Source organism: Diadema antillarum, unplaced genomic scaffold, assembly GCF_040938485.1.
Source record: "Diadema antillarum isolate AM-2024a unplaced genomic scaffold, OU_Dant_1.0 scf00000138, whole genome shotgun sequence".
In the NCBI taxonomy this organism is placed as follows: domain Eukaryota; kingdom Metazoa; phylum Echinodermata; class Echinoidea; order Diadematoida; family Diadematidae; genus Diadema; species Diadema antillarum.
In genome coordinates, this window is record NW_027271027.1 from 146,391 (window position 1) to 174,365 (window position 27,975).

The 27,975-nt window shown below is 38.7% G+C and overlaps 1 protein-coding gene across 4 annotated transcripts in view; it reads right to left on the reverse strand.

Annotated features, from left to right (window-relative positions):
• Nucleotides 1-14,485: 14,485 nt before the first annotated feature.
• The window catches only part of LOC139721107 (uncharacterized), a 196,555-nt gene continuing 183,065 nt past the window's right edge, over nt 14,486-27,975 (reverse strand). For 3 of the 4 annotated variants that reach the window (XM_071632438.1, XM_071632436.1, XM_071632435.1), the window contains 8 exons: nt 26,693-26,946; nt 24,669-24,758; nt 23,614-23,729; nt 23,164-23,231; nt 20,917-21,025; nt 18,515-18,565; nt 16,859-16,924; nt 14,486-16,203 (listed from right to left, as the gene is read on the reverse strand). In XM_071632438.1, the coding sequence (XP_071488539.1) occupies nt 16,105-16,203; nt 16,859-16,924; nt 18,515-18,565; nt 20,917-21,025; nt 23,164-23,231; nt 23,614-23,729; nt 24,669-24,758; nt 26,693-26,946 (853 nt within the window). In that variant the 3' untranslated portion in view covers nt 14,486-16,104. The remainder of the gene's footprint in view (nt 16,204-16,858; nt 16,925-18,514; nt 18,566-20,916; nt 21,026-23,163; nt 23,232-23,613; nt 23,730-24,668; nt 24,759-26,692; nt 26,947-27,975) is intronic. The other variant, XM_071632437.1, reaches the window with a different exon arrangement.

Genomic DNA, 27,975 nt, shown 5'->3' on the forward strand with positions numbered 1-27,975 from the left:
TTCTCATATCCTCCCCTCCTCCTCCTCCTCCTCCTCCTCCTCTCCCTTATATCATCCTCCTCCCCTTCTTCCTCCTGCTCCCCCTCTTCCCCCTACTCATCCTCCTCCTACTCCTACCCCTCATCCTCCTCCCCTCTCCTCTCTTTCCCTCCTATGTCCCTGCCACCCTTTCTTCCACCTCCTCTACTGCCTCCCTGTTTTCTCTGTTTTCATCAATTTTCCTGCAACCCATCATTATCATGAAGACCTCGGTATCATACACCTCACATGCTGTAGGGAGGAATGAGGGTTTTGCAGCGGAGTTGTTCGTTGGGGCAGTGGAGAGGGATACGATGAAGCTTTAAGTTCTTTAGATCCTCCTATGAACTTCCATTTTCCCAGGTATTTCGGGCCTGTGAAGTCAAGAGTTGTTTTAACCTTTTTATCATGGCCTGAATCCTCCATTCTGACACATTTCTATGAGTAAAAGCTGAAATGATTGTTTTGTGTCTCATTGTTAATCCACAATGTTTATGAGTTAATTGTGCTTTATACCTATGCTGCCTACAGGAATGTGGGAAGTGTAAATTGAATTATTGGTGATGAATCACAAGCCGCAAAGTGCATACTTCCATCAAGATGCATGTCATGATGTGTCTCGAAACAACCAGAGTGTGCCAAAATCTGATTCTTTTTTTCTCTCTCCCCAGACCTATCAGAAGAAAGATGACTCTTAATGTATTTATATTTTATGTCTCATGTGAAACCTAGGAAATCAGGAGTATGTTACTCAATTTAGACATTGATAAAGGCTACTCCAAATTTGCCATCTGCTTGTGGTTCTGAGCATGGCTCACATTTGACTGCCACAATATATCACAATATATCACCCAGCATATCGCGGTCTTATGCAGTCTGCTACGGGAAATCAGAGATATGACGCCTTCCTTCAAATCGTCATCATTGCCTGGTATGTTTTTGTCATGTGGACTACTGAAGTCTCTAAAGTTTCCCCCTAGTATGGACATTGTACTATATTTTCATAGTTTACTCCAAAGACTCTTGTGAGATAGTGCCATAGTAGAGTGAATTTATTTTCATATGTATTTTTCACTGTATAAAGGAACCAAAATTAAATCAATTCATCTGGACTTACTGTTTTACTTCCGAGAACGGTTTCACGTCCGATCCTGGATGCTTCATCAGCTCGTCTGATTTGATGGCGGGAAGGCGTTGTTGCTAATTGGCGCAGACGCACTACCGACATTATTGTTGGAAGTCAGTCGCCGATGAAGCGTCCAGGATCTGACGTGAAACTGTTCTTGGAAGTAAAACGTTAAGTCCAGATGAATCAATTTAATTTTGGTTCCTTTATTGATCGTTACCTGGATGAATCACAACTTACACCATTTGTTTTCATTGTATAATTTATTTTCATATGTATTTTTCATTTTACATGTCTTCTCTTTAAAAGATTTTAATCATCAAAGCCACTGATGGCTTTCGTCAAAGTGTGATTGTTTTAGATAATGTCCATTGGAAGATTACTTGAAGCTCCCCAAGTAACATATCTGTTTTATGTCACAAAGCAGGCAAGATTTGTGCCTCTAATGTGTGCAAAATGTGGCTCCTTGTGCTGTTATATGAGGAAAGTACTTTTCGTTTGTCTGTTTTCTCGTGATCTGTTACCTCAAACATCTCTTGAAATAACTTGCAATCTGACCAGCACAAATCTCTGCATTGGACACTAGTGGCCTGTGCTCACACAAATGGTCTCTGTAGCCAAGTTTGAGTCCAGCCTGCTGAGGTCTGTGGATGAGTGTAGACACTAGTGGTTGGTTTTTCACTTTGTTTCTTTGCCTGTTGAGGTAACATTCAACATGGCCCAAAAGTGGAAGATAATTTTCACATTACCAAGTGAAACTGTGCTTTGTCGTGTAGTTTACTTTTTCATGTCTAATACAAAGGAATATACAGTCAACCTTGCTTAAGTCGACCTCGCATAAGTCGAATAATCGTCTAAGTCGAAGGTCTTTTCAAGTTCTCTTCTCTTTGTATTCTATTGATTTTAATCCCTCATTAGTCGAATTTTCTCTAAGTCAAAGCTATTTCTTCAGTCCAAATAGATTCGACTGAGCCAAGGTTGACTGTATCTTCTTTTTTTCAACGCGTAAATAAGGGTTTTCTTTTCGATAGCACTACCTTAGCTGCATGGTAATTTGAAAATGCAAGAACTTGGAATAGATCCATGTGAGAAGGCAAAGACAAAGCAAAGAATGTTGATACATACACAGGGTGTGAAGGGTTCCAGTTCATGTCCTCTGATACAAGTTTGATTATCAGACAAAATCAATCTTAAGTTTCATACATTTGTGTGATGGTTCCTGTTACAGAAATTCAGCCAACACCATAATGAAAGTAAAGTTTGGTAGTGAAACTACCTTCTTTTTTTTTCCATGAAAATTCAACTCATCACTATGTTCACTACTAACACCCTAACAAGCCAACAAAGATGAATTTTCTAATTAAATGTGTGCTATGACTGTGGTATACATTTGTACTTTGCTTACACACACTGTGCTCATTCATCCAAATGTAGCTATGGTGTTCCTGTGAATTCAGGCTAGAAGGAGTGTATTCTCAATGACGCAAACACTGATTAAATGCAACATGGTAGTTATGACCATTTGTGTGAATGCTGGTCACATCTTGTGGGTTGGTAAATGCAATATTTTGTGATGGCAATCCGGTAGTTTTCATATTTCTTGCCAGAAAGTGTCTCTGGACACAAGTTACTATGAGTTGCTTGTTTTACATCAATTGAATTCAATTCTTTAATGTTAATTTCCTATATTCGCATTGAATTACCTTGATTATGTGTATCTTCATGCAACGTAATGACAAAATTGTCTCAAATGTGGCTAATTTTTCATGTGTATGTCAGAAAACAATTCCTGCAATGATTTTATTTATTTGTTTTTTTTTTTTGTGATGAGGTAAAACAAATGCAATGTAAGTGATTAAACGATAAAGCACAATACATAAGATACTATAAGATTCTGTGTATATACCTCTCGTGTACCAGGTGCGCCCTGACTTTCGGAGCTGGCAAGAAAAAAACAATGAAAATTCCTAACAAAAATCTTGTGCATGTGTGCACACATGATGTAAATATGCTGAAAGCGTTCATGCCACATCCCACATAGTATTCCATCCCCCCAACCCCCCTTCCTTTTCTACTTTCATCGCCAAGAAGTGGTACTTTCATTGCTGAAAAGTGAAGGGTACTCATTAAGGTCAAAGTTTTTATTTTTTCGTAGGGATACTCTGCCTATGCCACTACAGATGCTATTATATATTGACTAGGAATATCTATGCTACCAATTATTTCAGTCGCATTTTCACAACAGCAGCCAGCAGAGTAATGGTAAAACAGTAGCACTGATAAAGTGAGATATGATATATATGAGTTCATATTGCTGAATGGTATTAAAATGCATTATAAAGTGTCAAATTAAATGTCTTTTCCATTTATTTTCACACAGGTACTACATAGTCATATATGTAATTGTACGCAATTCTAGCAGTGCACTGACTTCATAAGACAGGGTTTACATACGACATACGTGGCAACCATTGCCAAGATTTTCTTGTACTTCTCTGTAAGATGCAACCCCAAATTTGGTATTTTCTGTTGTGTCAAAAAGGGCACCATATACACGGAACTCTACGCTTTAGTTGGCAATGGAACTTTTTGCTGCAGAGAAGGCAAGTTCATTTTGTTGCCCTGTTTTAAAATATTTTTAAGAAGAAATGTTGAAGTTTGGGAACTGAGCTGTCTGATACTTTAAAGCAAAATCCGGAGTGCATTATGAAGTTTGTTCTGTTTGGTATTGTTGTAGAAAGATCCTTGATATTGCTGCATTGTTGGTTTTAGATGAAGCATGAGTTTTTGTCTAACTGTTTTCCCCTGGATGGTCTTATGTCTAAGGTAGCAAAGGCATTTTATCTTGGACAAGTTTATGCTCTCATCAAGATCCTTGTAAAGGAGCTACAATGGTGTGACTTTTTATTATGCTAAATAGGAAATAAAATATCCCTTAGCCCTAAACTAAATAAAAGCAAAGCAAAAATGCATGTGGGAAAATGTTTTTTTTTTTTTTTTAGATATTGCTTTGGTGTAGTCTTGCATGTAAGATTGTAATGTTTGAGTTTGTGGCCTTTTTATAAAAAATAATGCTATGTTGAGGTTAAGACGAATTACAGACTGCCTGCCATCATTTTGCAAAATCACTTATCAGGTATCACTGAATGATCAGAGATATCAAGGATCTGCAGAGATATTAAAGCTACTTTTTTCCCCCATTCTCTTTCACAAAAGAAAAGCACCCACAAAACAGTGCTGCTTAGACTTGAAACCGTTCTTCAGATTTCCAATTGTGGTTGTCTGTCTTTCTTTCTACACCATCACTTTTATGAAGGCTTAAAAAAAAACTGTTTAGATACATGGTTAGGCACAGTTCATCATTAAATGTGGGAGAGTGTTAATAATCAAAGATGTTTCTCGACAGATTGTCCGAAGCATAGTGCATGATAATGCAATATACTTAAAATCTTCACAACTCCATTGAGAGACAATGTGAAATAAAGCAATAATAACTGAATATAAAATCTGATAGTGCATGATCACCAGTAGCCTTGTTAAGCAGCCCTTAAGCCGTCCAGTGAAAAAGGAATATATATATGTATAGGTCGTAGAAATCACTAAATGTGTCACAGTGCTCATTTTAACTGTAAATTTGGTTCACATGCCTGGGCACAGAGAGAGGGAAGGTATGCCACATTTTCAAGAGAAGAGGAAAATGTGTCTGACATTTGACCACAGTAACAGCTTGTATGGTTACCAGTTGCTCAGCAATTCCAGTTTGTTAACAGTAAACCTACAGGGTGTATTCTGTGTTCATACCAATAAGAACATACTTGAAGAAACTTGTCATTAGAGTTGTTGATGTACAACATTATTGAACAAGGACAGTGAGTGTAAGAGTCAATATGCATTTTTACATAATGTTCTTATTTTTTCCTTGTGGTAATGATTTCTTTTATATTTGATTTTTTTTTTTTTGGGGGGGGGGGGGGGGGTGATGGGTCTTTTTAGTCCTATCAGCTTACAGGTATTCACACATAAATAACCCTGAGAAGTTACATGGGAGCTTTTTCAGTTGGTGTGTCCAGTATTTCTTGATAGTGTTATAAAGATAAAGCATTTGATGCTGTTCAAAGAATTAAAAACAAAACAAAACCCACAAACATTAATTTCAGAACCACATGTGCAAAGTTACAGTGTATTGTTGTCATAAGGAAATATAATTGTAGTGATAACAGTACCACCATTGTGAATACAAAGCTTTTGTTTTCCTGGAATGTAGACAAATATTCTTTTTATCAGTACTTTGCAGTGATGATAGGGAATTGATTTGTCTGGACATAATCATTGATTTGTCTGGACATAATCAAAAGCGCCCTCTTTGGCTGCTATATCTTGTCAGATAGCTTTGTTGTCAGTATTGTCAGTGTAGATTGTTATTATCCCAGCTGGTTAATAAGTTTCTCGACTTGCCCACCCCTTCATCTAAGGACCATGGTTGTCCGTCTGTCGATGCAAAAGCTCAAGAAGTGACTTTTATGAGTCATAAAGTCATTCTGTCCGCATTCTGTTGACCAGATTAATCAAGTCATTTATACTTTGGCGAAATTTTACGGGAAGACCCTCGTTATTCCCCCTGTACACCGATGGTTCACCAAGCTATATTAGTGCTTCCATGACTTGCACAGTTGGCTATGTGCACAGTGGGTTGGTTGCAGATTTACTATTATATAGCAGTTCATGGAGAACTCTCTCTTACACCAGTGTGAACACCCCAAGAAATTAACATCTATAGCTTTGTCAGGGATGTGTACACCATGTCATTTGTGTGTATAGTGCAATGTATGAAACATGCAAGTGCCTTGGGATTGTGAAGGTAGTGTCAGTGTTGGAAAGATGATACAGCTCAATGCTGGGTCTACATTCAAGTGTACTATTTCATGCTTTCTCTTAAAACATTGTATATCTTGAAATTTACCATGTGCTTGCTGCCAATGAATTACCAGGGTTTTATTGCATTTTTTCCCATTTATTAAGGAAAGAATTAGAGAAATGTATTGTTACATTCCTACTTGTAAGCCACTTTATGCATTTAACTTGTAGCATTGTACAGAGACTTGTATTATCTGGCATAGAATAAACTAAATTCTTTGAAAGAACACAACCATTGTTGATTTGTGTGTTATGTATGTAGTTGTAGATCTATATATATATCATTCAACATTCATGAGGTCAGAATTGCATTTCATTTTTGCTCCTCTATTTTCAATTTTTTTTCAGATTTTGTTTCACACACATAATCATACCATATCTGTTGTATGTTAGATATTTTGAATGTGTATTATATATGTTCAGATATGATATGTAAGACAATCACTAATCTTTTTTTTTTTCCTTTTCTCTTCATTTTTTACACATGTTACAATTTATAGCTACATTGTAATTTTCCCTACAAGCTATCCAGTTGGGGTCATCCCAGGAGCCCGACACCCACGAGTCATAAGGGCCATGAGCGCAACAGTAAAAAAAAGGTTCATGAGTCATAGGCATAAGGCCCATGAGTCCGATGCTATCAAAAAAAAAAAAAAAAAAAAAATACCCACGAGACTGACACTGCATACATTAACCCGTTGAAGACGAGTCCCGAGTATACTCGGGCAGTTGTCTATGGGAAATGCGTGTTGTAGCAAAATCAGCCCATCCTCAACGGGTTCAGTCCTGTGATATTATGTCAGTCTCGTGGGCCTTTCTTGCCTATTGTCATACTTGTGGGGCTTATTTGCCAGGTGTCGAACTGGTGGACCGTATAAATCGGCCTATTTGGCGTGATGTTGAGCTCATGGGCCTGTTCACTTAGTGTCTACAATGTCACTCGTGGGCTCTATGACTCATGGGTGTCAGACTCGTGATGTGCACCCATCCAGTTTACCTGTTTTCACTATTTGTTACAGCTCTATACTCGGAATCCAGTTGGCATGCATTTGTTATTGCTATATCAGGCATAGCTTACTCTGATGTCAGATATAGCCTTTGTTGTAAAATTATTGATATAAATTTGAATGTCCGGGAAGTAGGTCTATTGATCATGGCAATCCTCCGTCTTATAACATAATTGTTCATGAAAACACATGGATTCCTTATCACAATAAAAACACAATAGATCTTGGATATATGAATTTCAATACATTATTAAGGTAGATGACCAAGTTTCATTTTACAAGTCATGGACATGTCAGCCAAGTTGTGGCTAGTTTCTTGCAATAGTCTTGATTATAGGGCAAAGTTTGCTTACATTGTGAAAAATTATGATGAAATGAGATACAGGTATTTCTATTATAACCCATGATAAACTACACTCCTACACTTCAACCAAACCTTGGCAGTTTTGGGGTCATTATTGGGCAAACTTCTGATTCAAGTTGAAGAGATGATATTTTCATTCAAACCCAAAACTAAACAAACTTTTACCAGTACAACATCAGACACAGAAAAACAACACAAAGTACATGAGACACAGGTTATTTTTAGTGCAACATTTATTTCTCATTGACAAGTAATGTACATACATTATGAAGAACACTTAACCGCCACAGAATGTAAAACACGACTGTCTGAAAAGTATTGTTATTTGAAATTTGAAATGGCATACAGATAAACACTGTGCTGTCTATGTTTCTTTAGGACAATACCGTCACAATTACTTCATCTGGAATATTGTACCTGGATGAGATTTTCTCTTGGGTTTGTTTGTTTTTCCCCCTTCAAAGTCAATTTCCACCCCTGCAATTCTGGGTTCTTGCCATAGTACAGAAACTGGTCTCCCGACACATGTTCAGCAGTGCCATGTGACTGGTAATATCTGAAATGGTTCTATCTAGTCTAGATGTTATCTAGTTGTGCATACTGCTGCTTCATTTGTGCATTTTATGCTAGAATTGTATTCTGCTCAGTCCATATACACACAAGTATAAATATAAATGTGCATTCTGTGTATACATTATAGTTTTGGTACGATTCTCGATTGTTCTAAACTACAGCTATACGACATCTACTCAAGGCATACAAGGAAATTACATTGCACTGAGGGAATCTTCAAATATAGTTTCGTTGCCTCTTAGTCTGTGCTTCACTATAAGCTCTACAATCTGTGTGTGTGGCTGATAGCAAATACCATAACTAGTAAGGGTAGATTATGGGTACATTTACTGTAAAACATCAAATTTTCGTCCTCTGTCAAAATGTCTACTTCCAGCGCGAGTAACCAAATGTGCCTTCTGCTAAAAAATATTTCATTCTCGATTTGTCTGCATGCTATCTATTCCGCCAGGTCTTCTTGTGAAATGTCTTGTAAACTGTAGTGAAATTTCTGTGTGAAATCCTTCTGTGCACCAGTGCAATGTAATTAAACTGATTTACAGTGAAATTCATTAGCTTACTCACAATCAATACATACTAGAGAGACCTTGGATATGGATATACTATAGTGTAAGCACAGAAACCATTTTTTTTTTTCAGGAGTTCAAAACCCACCATTCTTTCCATCAACCCCCCTCCCCCATTCATTGAACACAGGGTAGAAAGCAGAATACCATGGTACTCACATTTCACACAAAGCCTTTTATAGTTTGCATCTACAGCTTGGACTAGAACTGAAATACATAGCATTCTACTGTAAAGCTGTTGAGCTTTTCACAAGGACATGTACCTATGGCAAGAACCATTCATTTTAGCAAAATAACTTCAGAAGTTAACTACACTGAGAGATTGGATTTCAAGAAAGGGAATATCCATTCACTCACTACTAGAATTTTTTTCCCTCTGTACTCATCAACTTCCATTTGGAGATGTAACATAAAATATGGAAACGTGCCATCGTGACTTCAGTGTCACAGACATAGATAACGGGTATTGCCTCATTGTAGAATAGTCCTGGTAAATCCAAGTCTGATATTTTCTGGGTATGACTGTCATGTTCACACTATGTTGAAACACGTGGGTGGGAACTTTATGATGGATGTGACAGTGGGAACACACCAGAGCAGATAGTCAAAAGTGATAACCAATCTAGGTTGACCTGTCATGACCATCTTGCACTGTTGCAACAACAAACAAAAAAAATCACCATGTTGAAAAAGACAGATTGCAGATGAAGGAACTTGCCTTTTACTGACAGCAGGTACTACAGCATCAAAATGTTGGGTGCTTTAAATTCATTGTTATTCTGTTTCTGTTTTTGTTTTTTTGTTTTTTTTTTCACTTTCCACACAATGAGAAATATCATTTGGTCAAAAAAAAAATGAAAACAGTAAGGGTGGTTAGACGCATTCCCAAAACACACATGGGCACACACACACACACACACATACACACACACGCAAGTAAATTTTGACTTCTAAACACACTCCTGATGCACATTTATGTTGAAAAAAGGAATAAAAAGAACACTAGATTTTACATGTTATAATGAAGTAAACAGATGAGAAAGTTTTCTTTCCGTTAAAATTTGCGGATTGAAATGCACACCAATCTGTATCTACATGTTTCGATGCAATTTATAGAAGCTATGCTCGGTCAACATCCACAGTGATTACAAGCACTTGATGATCCTAAGATAGAAAAGAACTATGTCGGAGCAGTCAATGTTTACTTCTGCTTCTTTAGAATGACTTCACCATCACAGATTTAGACCAGCAACAATTTGTGAAAGTTTGAAATTGTGTTGCCAGTGAAATTATTTTTTTTCTAACACTTGGCAACTTGTCTACTCACAACTGACCTCTAAAAAGAAATGTTAAAAGAAACAATCACACCAAGAACTCCCCCCCCCCCCCAAAAAAAAAATGCCTTCAACCATTCCTTTTCTTATATACATTATATTTTTCGAGGATTTTTGACAGGGAGTGGAATGGATATGATGACAGCCATCAGTGCAACCTTCCTATGTGACCCCGGAGGGTCAGCTACTCCTTCCTTTCCATACAGTCCTCAACTTTTTTGAGTCCCCCTTTTTCTTTCATTCTGTACAAAAATAAATCTTTCAAACTGAAAAATCATGACACGAGGGCACAATAACACACTCGTAGTTTTAAGTGAGGGGAAAATGAAACTGTAGATACAAACACACACACAAACACATTGCTATTATATGTACTGTATATCCAAGAGAAATGTTTATGTGTTGCAGTTGCTGCTTAACGAAATAGAGCCAAAATGTGATATAATGTCCTATTCTTAAATAATGGCAATGCAATCACTGAGAATGCACAGTTTGAGGTTCTTGACAACCGATCAGGATTTGGCAAGATCCGCACTGTCCCAAAGATGGGCTCTGAAACATATCCGACACAAATGTGCCAAGAAATGATGCCATAAAACATATGGTCTTGCATTTCTGATATTGTTTTTTTTTTTTCTTGTTTCCAGGACATAATCATGCAAATGTTTATCCTTGAATTTTAAGATTTAACTGATAACCCAACAATTGGGAGACATCTGTCAAAAGCTATGTAAAACTAAGTGGGTATTGTGCGACATTTAAATCCTTTGTTTTACTGCAAGACCTAAAGCTGTGACAGTTGATTCATTGTCAAGATTTTGGTCACAGCTGCCTATTCTTTTCATGAACAGTTGCACAAATTTCGCCTTGTATGCAGCTTTCCATTTGTGAAACAAAACCATCGCTTCTGATGTGTAAAATGGTTATCATCGTTTCGATCAAAGTAATTCAAGAAATTGCACATCAATACCTGCAAGTAGTGCACACCACTGACCCCTTTTTGTTCTGTTGCCATGACAACATTCCTTTTTTTTTAAAAGAACTGGCACACCGTCTGTGACGTGATGTTGATGGGGTGGTGTGTCTTTACTTTCCAATCTTGGCCTGCCCCTAGCACACAACAGCAACTGAAGATAGCACAATAAACAAAACAGTTAGCTATGGTACACAAAACATACAATAAAACCCACATATTTTTTTTTTTCTGTTGATAAAACACTCTCAGATGCATAAATCTTAAAATATTCTCCATATTCTTTTGGCAGTTATGTCTACAAGATATTCTACAAAATAAAACAAAATGCATTGCAAAGGAAGCATAGTCGATTCGATATTGTCCACCTTCAACATAATGAACATATAACATAAGAATACACTGCAATATATATATATGATGATTTCCAACCATACATATCCTGATGCATACAGAAAATTATAAACTCTCATATTTAGCTATCTCTTGTGCTGGGTAATGTCACTTACATTAACTAGAACTAACTCCATTATGTGTTACACAGAATAGATTTTCTCAATCTACACTTACTGCAGCAACATAAGATAACATATTTTCAGCCTATAGATACACATCATAATGATCGCGAAAATGAATACATCATACTGAAACTCGGGAGCAAAGACTGACTACCCTTGCAACCACAAACGCATACCGGGTAATGCTTTTTTCACATAGAATATATCACAATCTACTGGCAAATGATAGCCCTGTGCTGAACCACATGTCGTGCAAACATACGCATGGATTGGCCAAGCTTTGCTGTGGGCTCGCAAGCGCCTATGTGCTGGTCATAGAACAAGTGACCTAAGGAACAGTTGGCCCATGTCTGCATTGTCAAGCCATACAATTACAATTGCCTTGGGCAACGAGACCACTCGCTCATGGCGCCCTCTATCTTCATCCGTCAAAGTTTCTCTTTCAAATCTACAGATTTTATCAAAATAAAGTTCTTTACAACTAAACCACAAACTCAATTTCAAATGAAACACAAAATACTGAAAGATTATTCTCTGTACACACAAAAAAAGTATTACTGTCATAGAATTTCAGAGTTAATACGATAAAGTCTAATTCAGATTCACTTGATTGCTCAATCAAAAATATCTGTACAAAAACACAAACACTAGTTCCTACTGAAAGAAGATGGCTACTAGTGAAGTGCACATTGAACTAGAGTATATTGGATATACTATGCCTCTACAGATACACAACATGGTAGCATGACAGTTTGTCCAATCTTTTTTTAGAGCCAGTAACTGAAATTTGTGGTATTTTGGGAACAATGATACCAGAAATTGTCATTGATTGTACACAGATGATCTCCAAGTGACACACAATATATCTTACAAATGTTATATACACACAACATACATGAGAGTTATTTATGTACAAGAAAACTCAACCGGTTAAAACTATCAGCTAACGTCACCAGCCATCAGCAAAATCTCTGCTCATCGCGGTAGGCCCTGCACTCGTGCCAGCAACTTGAGCGGCCTACATTGCACGGGGATCTGGCTCGAGAGGGCGCACTGTGCCTTGGCTACACAGGCTCACCCCAATTCTGTATGTACAGTTCAACTTCTCACACTTGAGTCACACTAGAGGAGGCCTTCTACCCTCCCCTCATCCCACAAACTCCAGGAGGCTGGTCCAATGAGTCCATTCACTCGTGCCCTCCAAAAGATGCGGGGACCACTTTCTCTCCCGGCCAACATGTCTTCCACCGGTCTCCCATTGGTTGTGCTGGTATCACACTGATCCAGACTATTAAGTGTGAAATCCTCTATGTTCAGGTTCCCTGCCCTCATCTCCAACACTGCATCTAGTGTCCAAATAGTGGTCAAAGTTTTTAGGGGACCCAATCACCCTTCCTGCATTGGACATGTTTCTTTGCATGGTGACATACCAACCAGTGAAATCACCTCAGTCCTTGGCTTCAACATCCCATTTGCCCTTTAAGGTTGCCACATGCATTTTCTAACTCCCCATTCCCCATCTTTCATTTCAAACAATGAACATAAAAACATATCATAAATCTGACAGAACTGATTTCTGCAGACGGAAACCAAATCTCTATATATCATTTGCAGGGTGCTGACAATAGGCGATATTCAATAGGGTTTGTGGAAAACCCAATTCGTTCACTGACTTCCAAGGTCAATACAAATAGGGCATAAATGGCTCACTCTCTGAACTTCGATACCTCTGGTCCACAGGCTGTTTATCATTCGAGGAAAAAAAATAGAGGCGGCAATACTATGTAACCATGGAGATATGAATCCAGTATAATTCCACGAAGAAAATCACATCTATTTGTTATCGATCAGAATCTGTGGTCACCAACACATTAAGTTGCTGGAAGAAAACATGTTAGCCCTGTATCACACAACTATTTCATTTGGCAAATAGGAGCAGAGAGAAAACTGGCAAAGTTAAGAGTAAGACTACACATAATATTTCAAGTTCTATGATGATGTACATAATCATATTTTGTTTGCTATATCTCCACAATATATAGAATTTGTAAAACATCTTCTAGTTTCTTTGCAATAAGCAATATGCATCTTGAACACCTAAAACACGTATATATACTACTTCCACACCACAACGTCAATCCATAGCACATACACAAGAATGTTGACCTTTAAAAAAACAAAACCCAAAACAGCCAAACACAGCTTGTCTGGCATCAAGACTAGCTACTCTACTACGCTGGAATGATTAAATGCACAACATCTGTGTGAATCATACATATCCTCTGCACGCTGGGCACTGATGATCAGAGCTTAGATTACAGACTACATTTGATGAAGAAGCATCTCTACCGAATATGTGGCACTGCCGCTACAGGAAGCCGACGCTCTGCAGAGCGAGAGAGCTCCACGCGCCAGCTGTCGACCGCTACACTGACATTGAGAACTTGCAAGCTGACTTGAGGGGTGAGAGAAAACAAGGCATTTGCGGTCATGAAAATTCCCAGCTGCTCATACTTGACTCTCCTCTCAGGCAGCTGATACAATGCTGACATTCCTCTGCCCTTCACAGAGCTCCACAGCTGAGTTGCAATCATTCCCAAACATCGAGATGAAAAAGAAGAAGAAAAAAGGTGACGATTGTCCCACTCATTCCTAGTCAAGATTTACGATTCCATTCCATTCAGGATGCGAGTTTGATCTCATCTGCAAAGGTGGGACATTGTCGTCCAGCCTTCCGGCACAACTCACACATCATCTGTGTCATCTGCCACTCTGTCTGTTGCCATGGAAACACAAAAAGTGCTCCCCTGTCTGACGGAACCAATGTTAAGTCTTGTAGATCAAAACTCATCTATGCTCCTCCCTGTGCAATGTCTCTCAATTCAAAACACCCTAAAACCACGGCGAAGTGACCTGGATAACGAATTCTCTGCGTCCATTCTCCCTGTGTAACACACCCCTAGGACTACTCACTCTTTGCTTTGGTGCTTTCCGATCCCTCGGTTCTCAATCTTCTTTTTGTTTCATCCAGAAACTCTCAGATCTCTGTGTTGGGATGGACTTGGACATCATGGTGAATGTACAAACCTATCTTGACTAGAATATTGCGCCTCAAGAGTGAAAGCTATATAGTTTCTTGAGTAATATGATTTCACAACACCACTTTAAACAGTTTTCTACATACACACACAAGCACACAGTGGGCATATTGGTCAAGTGTATAATCCATATAAAGGGCACAATGACAGAGCTATGCATGTATTCTATTCTTCTAGCTAGACACTACATAATCACCATAGGTTTGTATTGTTTAGAATGCCACCAGATCCACATAACACTATATTCTGACATTGAGATATGACCTTTCCATTATATGATTTCTTTTGAAGAATAGTCCAAACTGGTTAACAATTAAGCTGGTTACATGAATATATGTATGTTACAGAAGATACACAATCAGACATTTTGAATGTCCTTCATGACTACACAATGGTCAAATGTGAATAGAAATGAACACACAGCAACATTTTCATCATCACCGCAAGAGTAATGAACATCAAAGAGTCTCAGGTTTATAATTCCTTCTGTGAAGGTCGTCTCCAAACAGACAGACAAACGAGACGGACAAACAGACACACAATGCTTGCACTGACTCTGACAGTTACAGCTCACACAACATGACTGGCAGAATGGGCCGGTCTCCCCCTTCCACGCCATGATACCTATGTACAATATGTGCCCATGACAGTGCCTTGTGGGTGAGACGTGTGCCCTCCTCAAAATGTAACGGGCAAATCTCGTGAAACTCTCAGATTGATTGTGAGAAAGACGGGAGCTCTTGGCAGAGTCTCGCAGAATTCATGAAATTACCCATTTTTTGTAGTGAATGAAGAAGCAGACAAATGGTAACCATCTTAATCTACATATGCATGATTTTTTTTTCGTATTTTTTTGTTTTTGTTTTACAATGACACATTTTCGCCACCTACATGTATGCATTGTAACATTGCTCCTCTTATACTGCATGCAACATCAAAAAGAGTTGTCTATCCACATTCGAGCAATGATTTCTTCATGATTAAGATGACCATTTGGTTGCGATGTAACATACAGAACTCCTCACATATTTGCCGATTTGTTTTGGAAAATTTCTTGACTGCCACTACATTTTCTTGAGTGTTTTTGCTTTATTTTTGTGTGTTTCTTTCCCAGAAATAAAGCAACAATAGTCCTTTAAGAATCCTGTGATCACAGAGATAGACACATGACTGTACAAGAGAGTAGAATGCCATCATGACAAAGCTGGACGTCATGCCACACAATCAGACAGCACACAATCTTTTGATAGAACAACAATGTCATGACAGATAGATCCTTTACAAGCTTACTCATAAGAATGTATAACCAACGTTCAAACAGTCAGCATTAATACATTGCAGCGTCTTTCGTCGTTGACATATCATTCGTTTGTTTGTTTGTTTTTTCTCTCTTTTTACTGCACAGGCAATACATGTCAGTCATAGTATTCTTGAGAAATATAAACATATCATACGTAATGTTCCTCTCAGGAGCATCTTAAAGCCTTTTTGAATTATGTCTATTTTTTATTTTTTTTGTAATCTCTCCGAAGCACCAACTGTACACAACAATGAAGCTTTGCCAGTGTGAGCGATCACTATACTGCGTCTTCTCCCAATGGTTGCTAGGCAACCTAGACAGCACTGATAGGGGCCTCCTTTCCCTGTAACCTCATGGTGTGGATCCTGGTGAAGAGGGATTGGATTCCGGTCTTCAACGCACAGCCCCATGTCTGCAGGAAAATACATGGATATAAATCAGTTGACAATTTGTACCAACCTGCTCACCAGCAGTCTCCTACACACAGGACTTGCCATCCCATTAGTTCAGCTTATTATGCATATAAATGGCTTCTAATCAATCTTTGTAAAGGACCTTAGAAAGAAAGACCATATCATGCAAATCCTTAAACCTGTAAATTCCTCCGGAGAAAAGAATATGCTTTGTCTGCAGGGTTTAATGATGAGATACAGTCTGAAAATACCACTGGTCGAGTTTGGAAATTCTTCCACATCCCTCACTCATCTTTTTCATGAAAAAAAAATGTCTCTGAGTCATTGCTAACTCTCTCACAAACCAAAGAAAGTTACGAGATAGGCATGTCCATGTGCAACCACAAGACATGTTTTTTTTTTTTTCACTCAGATGAAGTCAATGTTGCATCTAAAGTGCTTGAAAATCAAGATTGAACTAATCCTCACGCAAAGGCATGAATGAATTCTGCATTTATACAAAATTTTGCTACAGTGTCTCATCACAATGTTGTTGACATCATCATACTCACAAAGCCAGCTTTGATTCTGACATAAATGGACCACTACGTTACTCTGACGAACCTGGAAGAGCATACGATACCATGAAATCGATAGGATATGACTCTTGATTACCTTGCCGTCGGCAGAGTTGATCTGGGAGCCTTTGGGATGGGCATCCAAACACTTTTGATACCGCAGCTGAAATGACATACAGAGATTGAGGCATAAAGACAGTATTACAACATAAGCAGCAGAACTTGTCCCTTTCCCTGGCATGTTCCTTTATTTCAGAAACAGTCATCAACCAATCCTAGGCTCCTCCTACGACTACTCTTCATATACCAAGGTATTTGTAAAATTCAAAATACACCACCATTCCACTTTATTAGACAGAATGGCCTACACTTTGATGCACTTCAAAACACACAATCAAGTGATATGCTCTCTTCCACCTGAGTTTAGTTTCTGAAACACTTGTCAAACTGTTGGCCCCCATAACTGCTTCCTCATCTCCCCTCCAAGGATACTACTTGTACTACTCTTTAATGGCCTCACACTGCAGTATTTTGGATATTAGACATCAAAGCCCAGATGGAGAGATGAAGTACTGTCCGAATAAGCCATTCATGCTCTTGACCAGGTATTTGTACTTTGGATTGGTCCTCAAAGGATTAAAGTTTGATGAGCCCACTTCTAGGCCAGGAATTATGATGTAGACTCAGGTTGGTGTGTACCTGAGAATTTTTCAAGGGTCAGATGTATGCAGGAAACCATGGCAACCATCACACCATAGGGAGAGGAGTTGACCGTTTTACTCTACCACTCAACACATTTCAGGTTTGTGACATGCCAAGAAGCATTCCTACTGTCAAAAACTATTCACCTTTTCCATAAACTCTGTCTTCATTTTCTAAATGATGCCAATATCTACAGTCACCCTGCTTTATGACAGCCTTAGCTATAAAGTGCATACAGATGCCTGATATGGTAAATATGGCTGAGCCCCCCCCCCCCAAAAAAAAAAAAGAAAAAGAAAAAGAAAAAATGAATTAGTCAAATGGATCATCCCCTTCATTGATATTTTTCACTCAATTCTCTCAAGCAGATTCAACTTGAAAGGCCAAGTGATAACTACCTCAAAACCCTTCTTGTGTATCTTCATAAGCAAATCTTCCATGTAATCATATTACAGAGACTTTATAAAGTCTTGTAAACAGATTTAAATAAAACCAACAAAGCAGCTTCTCAAAAAGCATTTCAATCTCACTTTTAAACTCTCTGAACAAATCCAAAAGAGTGGATAAAACATCACAAAACCAATGAAAAGAAAGACACGGTACATGTTACAAAATAGAAATCATATATTCATGAGATAAATTGAAACAGTAAAGAAAAGAATGAAAAGCAGGCAATTGTCATTGAGGTATTAAGAGTGCTGTTCACACTAGACACTTAAGAGGAAAAAATTAGTTAGGTCCTCAGGATTTTATTTGTCTTGATATATGACCAGACTAAAAATTAATGAAGTAACAACACTGACAATAACAACATTGGAGGACAATGAAACAAAAGAAAAAAAAAAATACATGATGTATTAGGGATAGGAATTGCATGCACTTGAGTATTACTGAACAAAAAAATAGTGTCAAACCACTGTTCAGGAGAATTTAATGCAGTAAAGATTTTTTTTTTTTTGGTGAGGATAGTTTTTATGATGCAAAAGGCTTCGGTTTATGGCTTTGATGTCTATGGTAAAGGGTGTAATCAGCACTCTATGGTAGGATTTACCTCAAAGACAATTGTCTCGGTTCTGGGACGTCCGATAGATCGGTGAAAGGACTGCGTATGATAGCGAAGAGGAGGAAACATCAGATTAAGGGGAAAGGCTTAATTTCCACCTGCACCTGGACTTGATGGGATGCGTGTCCCATACTTTAACCCTTAACCCTAAAAAAAAAAAAAAATATGTGAATCAAATGTGAGCAGGCTAAACTTTGCGGCTTCACTCCAATATTTTTCACAGTACGTTTTGGCATGTATAGAAATACATACATGTAAATCATAGTTTAGGAACTTATTGGCTTACTGATGTCAAGATTTTGAAAAAACTAATACTCTACAACAGCAAGCAATTACCCAGTAAGGAGCTAGTATCAGTATCAACAGTTACTATGCACAATTTTTATTATCTATTAGATTAACAGCAAAGTTTTACAATATTGAAACTTTCAATGTGGCAAAGCCAATGTATCAAGCAAAGGATCAATGATAGATTTCAAATCAATACATCTTTCAATCTTATTAATCTTAATTAAGTGAAGGTCAGATTCTCACATACTTTCAAATGTAGCAAACTATTTCCTGATGCTACGGTTTTACATGAAACGGACAATGTCTAAATATGGGGGCAAAATATTACTAATACATTCAACATCTTTGTAGTGTAAGATGATTTCATTTTGTTTTGTTAAAGCATCAATTTTCCATTAGATTCTGCAAGGCATATAGTCATGTCTTGTCTCAAATAAGCAAAAAACAAACAAACAAACAACCCAAAACAAAATAAAACAAAACAAAACCCCAAAACATTATTTGTAAAGTCACAAAACAGCTCCCTTCTATACCACAGCTTGTAATGTATGCATAGGTTCACCATGTACTCCATTGCACTATGAAGTCCATGAAGCACGGCCAATTTACAGTGTATGTCTCTACACTTGTGTGTCTAGCAATGCTGACATTTTGGGGAGTAGGCTAGGTCATTTGCATTTTTATCTCCAGTAGTTAGCATCTGATATGAGGACAAACTGCCCAATTTGTCTGCCACAGAAACTTTCACACAGCATAAATGGTTCCCTGCTCAGCAAAGCTTCTCCACAGGGGAAACATAGAATACCAGCTCATAGCTTTTGCTGTATATGGGCATATCAACTTGACATCAAATATTGCCCACTGTACACTGCTGCTAAGTTCTCACTGAACAGGTTCATGTCCTGCATTATATCTGCTAATCTTTGAGCTTTCAATAATGAATTTATGGCTTTGCATCTGATTCTTTCTGAAAAGCACGACTTTTAGTACATCAGTGTAGTAAATAGGTTTATACAAACTTATTCTTTCGAGCACGTTGCTCTCGCACAAGGTCTTGCGTATCACCACTCCATCCATTAAAACCAGTCAGGTATGTGTCTAGAGCTCACTATACCAGCCTTCGTGTGATGCCGCTATTTCATTGACAGCATGATTTGTATCAGGCCCAGTACATTACTTACATAGGATTCTAGTTCATGTGTTTTTTTCTTTGATCTAATCTGTCACCCTGTCCTACATCGTGGATAGTATGTGGGTTGCCTGGCAACCCCGGTCTAACCAGCGAGTGGGATGAAGAAGGGATCGGGGCGTGGCCAGGGGGAGAAGATGGAAACAGAAACTGAGACGAGGAGAAATAGACTGCTACCCAGACTGATACATTAAGGGGGAGGGAAAGAGAGAGAGAGATTTAAGTTTGGAGAGAAAGAGGGGGAGGGGATGGAGATGAGTTTGGAGGGGAGAACTGAAGATTTGGTGAGGGAGAGGTTGGAAAAGAGAGCAAACTGGGGAAAGAGAAAGAATCGATGAGTTACAAACAGACAGACAGACAGACAGATGCTACACACTGGATGAGATAGACAGATTTGAGGATCAAGAATGAAATGACAGATATGACAAACAAACATATACAGACAAAGAAAGACACACAGACAAGTAAAGACAGAGACATATACTATGAGACAAAAGGGACATCACAAATAAAGCCCAGAACAGAGTGAGAGATTGAGAGATATACAAAGGGAGATAGAAAGGAATAGGAAAGTAGAATACAAATAGAGAGAGAGAGAATGTGAGAGCAAACATATCAAAGACACATATGAATACGAAGGCAGAAAAACAGAGAGAGAGAGAAAGAGATATGCTTGTTAAAAACAGTGTCCACGAAACATAGTCTGAAAACCATCATATAGATGGGAAGACAAGAAAGAAAAAAAACATAGCCTGATATACGGAAAGAGAGAGAGAGAGAGAGAGAGAGATGAAGAAACAAACAGACTGACAGATACAACAGAGAAACAGTGTGTGAGTGATATAAGCCATGGAAGGAGAGAAAGATAGGAAGATAGGAGGAGAAAGGATGCTGCAAGCTATCCTCTCACCTTGCACGCTGCCTCCACGGCCTTGGCCAGACCACCGGCCGAGTGCTCACAGGTGAAGACGTGGCACTGGAACTTGTTCTTCCCGATGCACATGATGTAGGCAAAATGCCTGAGAAAGACAGAGAGATATAGAAGATGTGGAAAACTTTAAGGATGACATCACCAATGCATGCAATACAGGAAGTTATTTTGTAGCTTCTGTCTGGCACATCACATGAGATTTAGTTAGCCATTGCAAAATTTCTTTTACAACAGTGCGCTCCCATTATAACAGACATCATTATCATAAAACTCTAGTGACAATGAAGCATACATTCAGGTCTGCATCTTTGTAATGCCATTAGGACATGTTTTGCATGTGTGTGCATTCTACTGAAACTTCCACAAAATTGGTTACTAACATTCAAGAAGCACTCATTGTCTTCTTGTTAGCCACACTATCAAGTGAGTGTCACATCACACAGAAGTACTAGGAATCAGGTGAAAAGAAATATATCAGACATCATGACATCTCATCCTATATTAAGTCGACAGATGTCAGCATTGATACATCCCAATCAGGGAGACTCTTAACCTTGAGCACGTTAGCTATGTGGAATTGGCGCATTATAAGCACCCTGTATCATTATTATTAACCCGTTGAGGACAGATTGATATCGCTACAACATGCATTTCCCATAGACACCTGCCCGAGTACACTCGCCACTCGTCTTCAGCGGGTTAAAAGGCTATCAGGGCAACACTTGCATGTTGTATGCAAGCTCAATAGGAGGAACAAATTTTGAAATAATGAAGGCTTTTAGAGTCTTTTGTCAAGACATGAAAAAAAAAGAGAAGAGTAAATATTTTAGTCTCTTGTAGAATCTGGGAGACCTGGGGCTCTGTTGTAATCTCATGAGGCACAGTTCCTTCTACATCCCTCGCTTTGACTAAGTTCTACATTACTGTGGGAGAAGAGGGTCCCACAGCAACCTTACATTCCCCACTGAGGTACGCGCAACCATCATCAGATGGTATACATGTGCTCCTCTTGGAATTGAATTTGCAAATCGAGACGTTATTGCCAATTTGGGATGCATTACGGCTCGAGATACCTTGCTGCGCAAATACAATTGAGCATCTGCCGCATCGATAGTCCACTGGAGTGGAAGTTTATGAGGGAAGGAAACCCAAACAGCGTGAGCCCCAATCTGATTGATTTCTGTCTGCAAGAAGTTTTTTTTTTCTTTGTGTGTGTGTGTGTCTGTGTGTGTGTGTCTGTCTGTCTGTCTGTCTGTCTGTCTGTGTAGCAGCAGTCTACAATCAACCCAAAGCAAAGTTTCCTTTTTGAGATGTGCAGTGCACTCTTTAAATATTGCAGAGCAAATGTTATCAGGATACAATGGTAGAAATATCTACACAACTATGTCTTGTGTTGTTGTAGTTGTTGTTTTTATTTTACCATAGCCTCTACATACTCTTTTCTCCTGTGTTTCATCTGTTAGAGTGTAAAAGCCCCCATTTATCATACCGCCACAAGATGAAACTTCTTCATGTGAAATGGATGACTGAATTCACATTGATCTACCCTCATGAGAATGCATGATGTACTTAAATAGCTAGGTGAAGAATCTCTATTCTCGGTAACTCTGTTGGTTTAAGGAAAGATGGTATATTGTAAAGGTGTCACGTCTCTACTTTCTAGTCTTAATTTTAACTGTGCGACCTGCATCTGTGATCTGCATTCATAATAGGTCCTCTATTTGTGTTCATGAAGTACTACACATAATTTACATTTTCAAAATGTGCATGGTACATGGATTTGATCTACAATACCTTTGTAAATATGGGCCATGTTTGAAATTACCGGTATGCTCTTTTTTCCACTCTTTTCAATGGCTACAGGCATAATGCTAACAGGGATAATAACAACAAAAATATGTGCAACGTAAGCCTATTCTGGCTTTCTACACACATACAATTTTTCAATCATCGATCTTGTGTTCTTTATGCACCTACAGTATGCTATCAGTTTTCCACATGTTTTTTTTTTCTTTTTCATAATCTCACCTTGTTTTGTCAATATTTTCATTGTTTTATATCTACCCTTTAGTATATAATTTGCTCATATTCATATGTATTTTTATATCTATATATAGAATCAGAAATAAAGATTGAATTCAATTCAATGAAATACAAAAATAATGCAAAATACAGTGAAATGGGTTTGAACTGCACTATGAACAGGATGACCTTTGACATACATACCTGCTATCTCGCCCAATGCCAAGGAAGGACATGAAGCGTATCCTGTTTTCTGCAACCACCTCTTTGGTCTTCAGTGGAGAGAGGAGAAAAATACATACAAATCATTCCAATATGAGCACTGATCATGTGATCACATGACATTGGTCAGTATGACACGCTCTCCGAAGGGAGATATTTTCAGGTAATACAAGGTGAACAACAACACACAAAAAACGATGATATCTTTAATGCAATTGATAAAGCATATCTTTGTTTTCTTTATAAGGTTAAAACCTTAATTAGAACTTTAAAAATGTCACTAAACTGCTTGATGGATAACAAAAAGATGAATATATAAATGAATAAGCAAATACACTTATAATCATATATTGCTAGATGGAAATAAATAGAGAGGGAGAAAATAAGAGATAGAGATATACTATGAAGATGGATGGATGGATATATGTTTACCTTGACGCTGGTGACAGTGACCGTTGACACGGCAACCTCGATTCTGACGGGAGTCCACTGGTCTTCGCCAACATTGCCTAGAACCTTGTCAACAGCATCATTGAGGACATCCATACCTTGATGGCAGAGAAAGGGGCAAGTATGAAGTCAGCACCAATGACCTCAATCAATTAAAACATGCATCATTTAGTGACGGGTGGCACATCCACATGACAATTAGTGATTTCAAGTTCAGTGATGGTGCCATCATCACTGGTGTTATCTACCAAACAAATGCCTTGAATCAAGCTCCAACACAGATGGTCAGACTAACAGATCCAACACTTGTGTTATCTTCAAACCATATTGCGAAGTCACGCAGGAATAACATGCCAAAAAAATAGTGAATCCACTTGGTTGAAGTCAAAATTTGAAAAGATATCACCATGAATACTTTGTATAAGACAAGTGATGTGGAAGAAGAAATAAAATGCCAAAAAATTCTTTCTTACCCTACTCAGGAGCCTTTTTTCTGTTAGTCTACTCTACCAAATTCTAACTGAAGATAATATTTGGTATCTCAAAAAATTTGCAGTGAGTAAAAAGATACCTAAAACTCTTACAACTTTAAGAATACTGCACCAGAAATGATATCATTCCGTGTAACTTTGTCTTCCTAACAAATTGCTTTCTATGTGTAACATTCCAAATGATTGCCTACAATGGACGTTCATCATAAATTATATAGATATATTCATATATTCCACCCAGTCACTGACATGACCTGAGTCCTACATCAGTGAAATGATAGCTGAAGATGTCCATCTGCTCAGTTGGCTCTGCCATGGCAACAACCTCACTTGCTCACACTTGATTTGCTTCCCCCAGTGGTAACTACTGCAAGTCTTTTAACAAATAAGACCCTTCCATGTTTGAGTGTTGTATGTTTGTTTGCTTATGTGCATGTCTGCATGTTTATTTTGTTCTAAATGTGAATACTAGGACACTTTCATCCTAGAGTTTGGGCCTCCCCCCCCCCCCTCCCTTTTTGCCCATACTTCAGCACATGTAGTCACCTGACTGTTTAGGCGTCGTCGTGCTGCCCACATAGTTGGCACGGAAGACTGTGATGGGCTCCATCTTGGGTGTGGGAAAATCTACCGCAGCTGCACGACGGGACGGCAAGCAGAAAATCAGGTGTGGAGTATAGTGTGAGATGGTGGGGAATATAATGTTCCATGAACAAGGAGAAAGAAAGTAGAGCATAAGAGAGGAAGGGGGACGAGCGATGATAAGAGAGGGATGGACGGAGGAAGCAGAAGAAAGAGAAGTGAAGATTATCATGGACAATATGTGGAGATGAGGGGAGGATGAAGGAAACAGAGATGGAGGGAAGAAGAACAAAATAAAATGTCATTTCTTGGTACAATGCTATCTTTACATTACCATCCACAATATCGATCAGGATATACTGATTTTCAATGTATGGGTTACACTATGCCTTTTATTTCCTCATCCTACTGCCTAGTGGTCAGCCACATCTGCCACCCCTTTATTGGTTTCTACATCATGTCCTCATTGTTGCTGTCTCAGGTTTACACTTTCAGAGAGTGCACCAACACCGAACCCTGATGCTAAGTGCCTCCTACAGGCATGTAGACCATGGCAGTGGAAAGCCACTACAGGCACTTCATGAGGACTATTTACAAATGCAATTTTGATTGGTTTTGAATTGTCATTACTTAAAAAAAAATAAACACAGATGGAAAAATTACAATGGTAGGTCAAACGTTGTTCCGTGGTGATAATCTTCCGCAGAAACATGACAACAACCTATGATTTCCACCTTGATCTACAATTTCATATCATACTCTCGTCAATAATTACATTCATTACAATGCCCCGATAACTCCCCCCCCCCCCCCCCCCACACACACACATATTCAGACTGGCATACACACATACAAACACACAAACATGGACACACACTGAAGAGACCATCCCGAGTCTCCACGCAGCAGAGCTGAACCACTTGACATCTTGATGACAGGAAACAATTCTTAATGTCGAGAACCAATGGTGTACATTTCTGCTCCACTTCCCACTCACCCCTTAAGAACAGGTTTCAGTGACAGCCCCCCATGGAAGGATTAAAACAATCACTTGAAAAATTCTGCTATGTGGGTTAGGCTGTCAGCCGGGTAACCTTACCCTGGTAAGAGTGGATGGTGTTACCATCCCAGATTTTCTGGAACGATTAATGGCAGCTGTGACTATTGCTCATGATGAAGGTAGAAAACTGCACTGTTGTAGTTAATAGGAACTTTCTATCTTCTAGAGCATTCAGGATCCACTTAAGTTTAATATCACTTTGTCTATTTTGTTTTATCTATTTCTTACCCTTCAAATCCCATTATAACTCATTTTTTGTTTTCTTTCTCTCTAGGGCATATAAACAGCAACATAATAACATAAAATGAGACATTTAAAGTCATCTCATACTGTTCCTTGAAATCAGGGAGGCTTTGAGGCTGCCACAACTCTGTGGAGTTCATGACCTTGCAACAGCAACATCTTAATACATGTCTTGACAAATTTACAAGACAAATGCAAGATACATGTGTTATTGAAATGTAGCAGAACAAGAGGATATACATCATGAAGAATAAAGATAATGGTTGAAAATCAGAGTCTTTTCCAAGTCTCATCTCCTTCCCCATCCATCAAATACCAGCCTCCCTTATTCACATTGCCCTTCTCCCCTTTTACATCTCCACTCCTCCTTTTCCAATTCTTCCTCCCCATTGTCACAGCTCCCCTCCTTCTTTTCATAATTCTGCCCTCCCCCTTTCACATTCCCCCTCCCCTTTTTTTTAAACCTCCCTCCCCCTACTCACAGTTTCCTCTCCCATTCCACATCTGCTATGCCCCACCCCTTTTCGGATGTTCCCTCCCCATTCTACCATTTCCTCTTCCAGTTCCATCACGCCTCTTCCTCCTTCTCACATCCCTCCCCATCTCCCGTCTCCCACCCCCCACAGTACAGTCCACAGTGGGCGGGGCCAGCGGGCGGGGCCAGTGGGCGGGGCTGGAGACCTACCAGCGGTGTGGTTGGCATCCTTGCTGCTGTCCAGTGAGATGCTCTTCATCTGCATCAGCTGCTGCTGCTGCTGCTGCCGGATCATCTGACCCTGGGTTACCATGGAAATCGTGTTGCCCTTCTGGCGTTCGCTCATCACCTTGGCGCAGATCTCATGCAGCGCGTTGGCAATGGCCTTGGCGGGGATGTCACATCGGAACACGTGGCACTTGTAGCGCTTGGTTACTTTGTCACGGGCAACGTAGGCAAAATCCCTGCAAGGACAAGCAAGAATAATTACACATGCAATCAGCTGGCATTCACTTCGACATAATGCTCAGGGTCACACTTGTACGTGAGCAGCCATTCTTTTCTTGCATGACATTTTGAGTAAAACATGAATAGTGTTTACTTTAATAATTATGTTACCGTAATATCTACTCTTACAATTGTGGTATTCTTCCTGTATCTTTCGCTAGCACTAATGAGCCTAAAAAAAATACAGCTATGGGAGGATACTTCTGGAACTCTAAATTACATGTTTGTCACAATTTGCCCTAAGTTAGCATTGGGTCCAACTTCTGTTCATTTGTTTGTAATTTTTTTGGAAATATAAATACATGTTTATCATGGTATATTTTGCTTCCCTTGCAAGCTTATGAGACATGTCTTTAAATTGCGAATGAAAAACCTTACAAAACATTTTAACATCAATGGTGACATGACTTTTAAGGGGAAACAAATCCCCAAACTCAAGGGTATTGAGAGCAGCTTGGGTTAAGCCAGTGGAATCTAAAGAAGATGTGAACTCACACAATAAACTTCCCTTCTGAAGCCACCCTTTCTAGAGTTTTAGGCAACTCTTAGCATTGACACGATATTGACAAAAATTTGATACTTTGGCCTACAATCATTTTCTCTATATATTCACACCTTCATACAATATTCACACAATTTCCCTATTCATCATGAATCAATCACATAAAATATGTAATGAACTTGATGAATTGAATATGATATGCATTCCATGAAGTGGTAGCAAAGATGAAACCACAAATCATGTCTGTTCTTTCCTATTCCACATCATACATACACTGCATAAGACTCCACTGTACACTTCCATGAACACAAATGAAATCAGACACGCATACACATCTGAAAGAATTGAAATACATAGATACACAGATGTTTATATGGACACATTCATACTTGCAATTGTACACATACATACTTACACATGTGAATCAGACATAATGATACACACAACTTGATAAACCCATTATCAAATGCTGGAAGAAACTCTA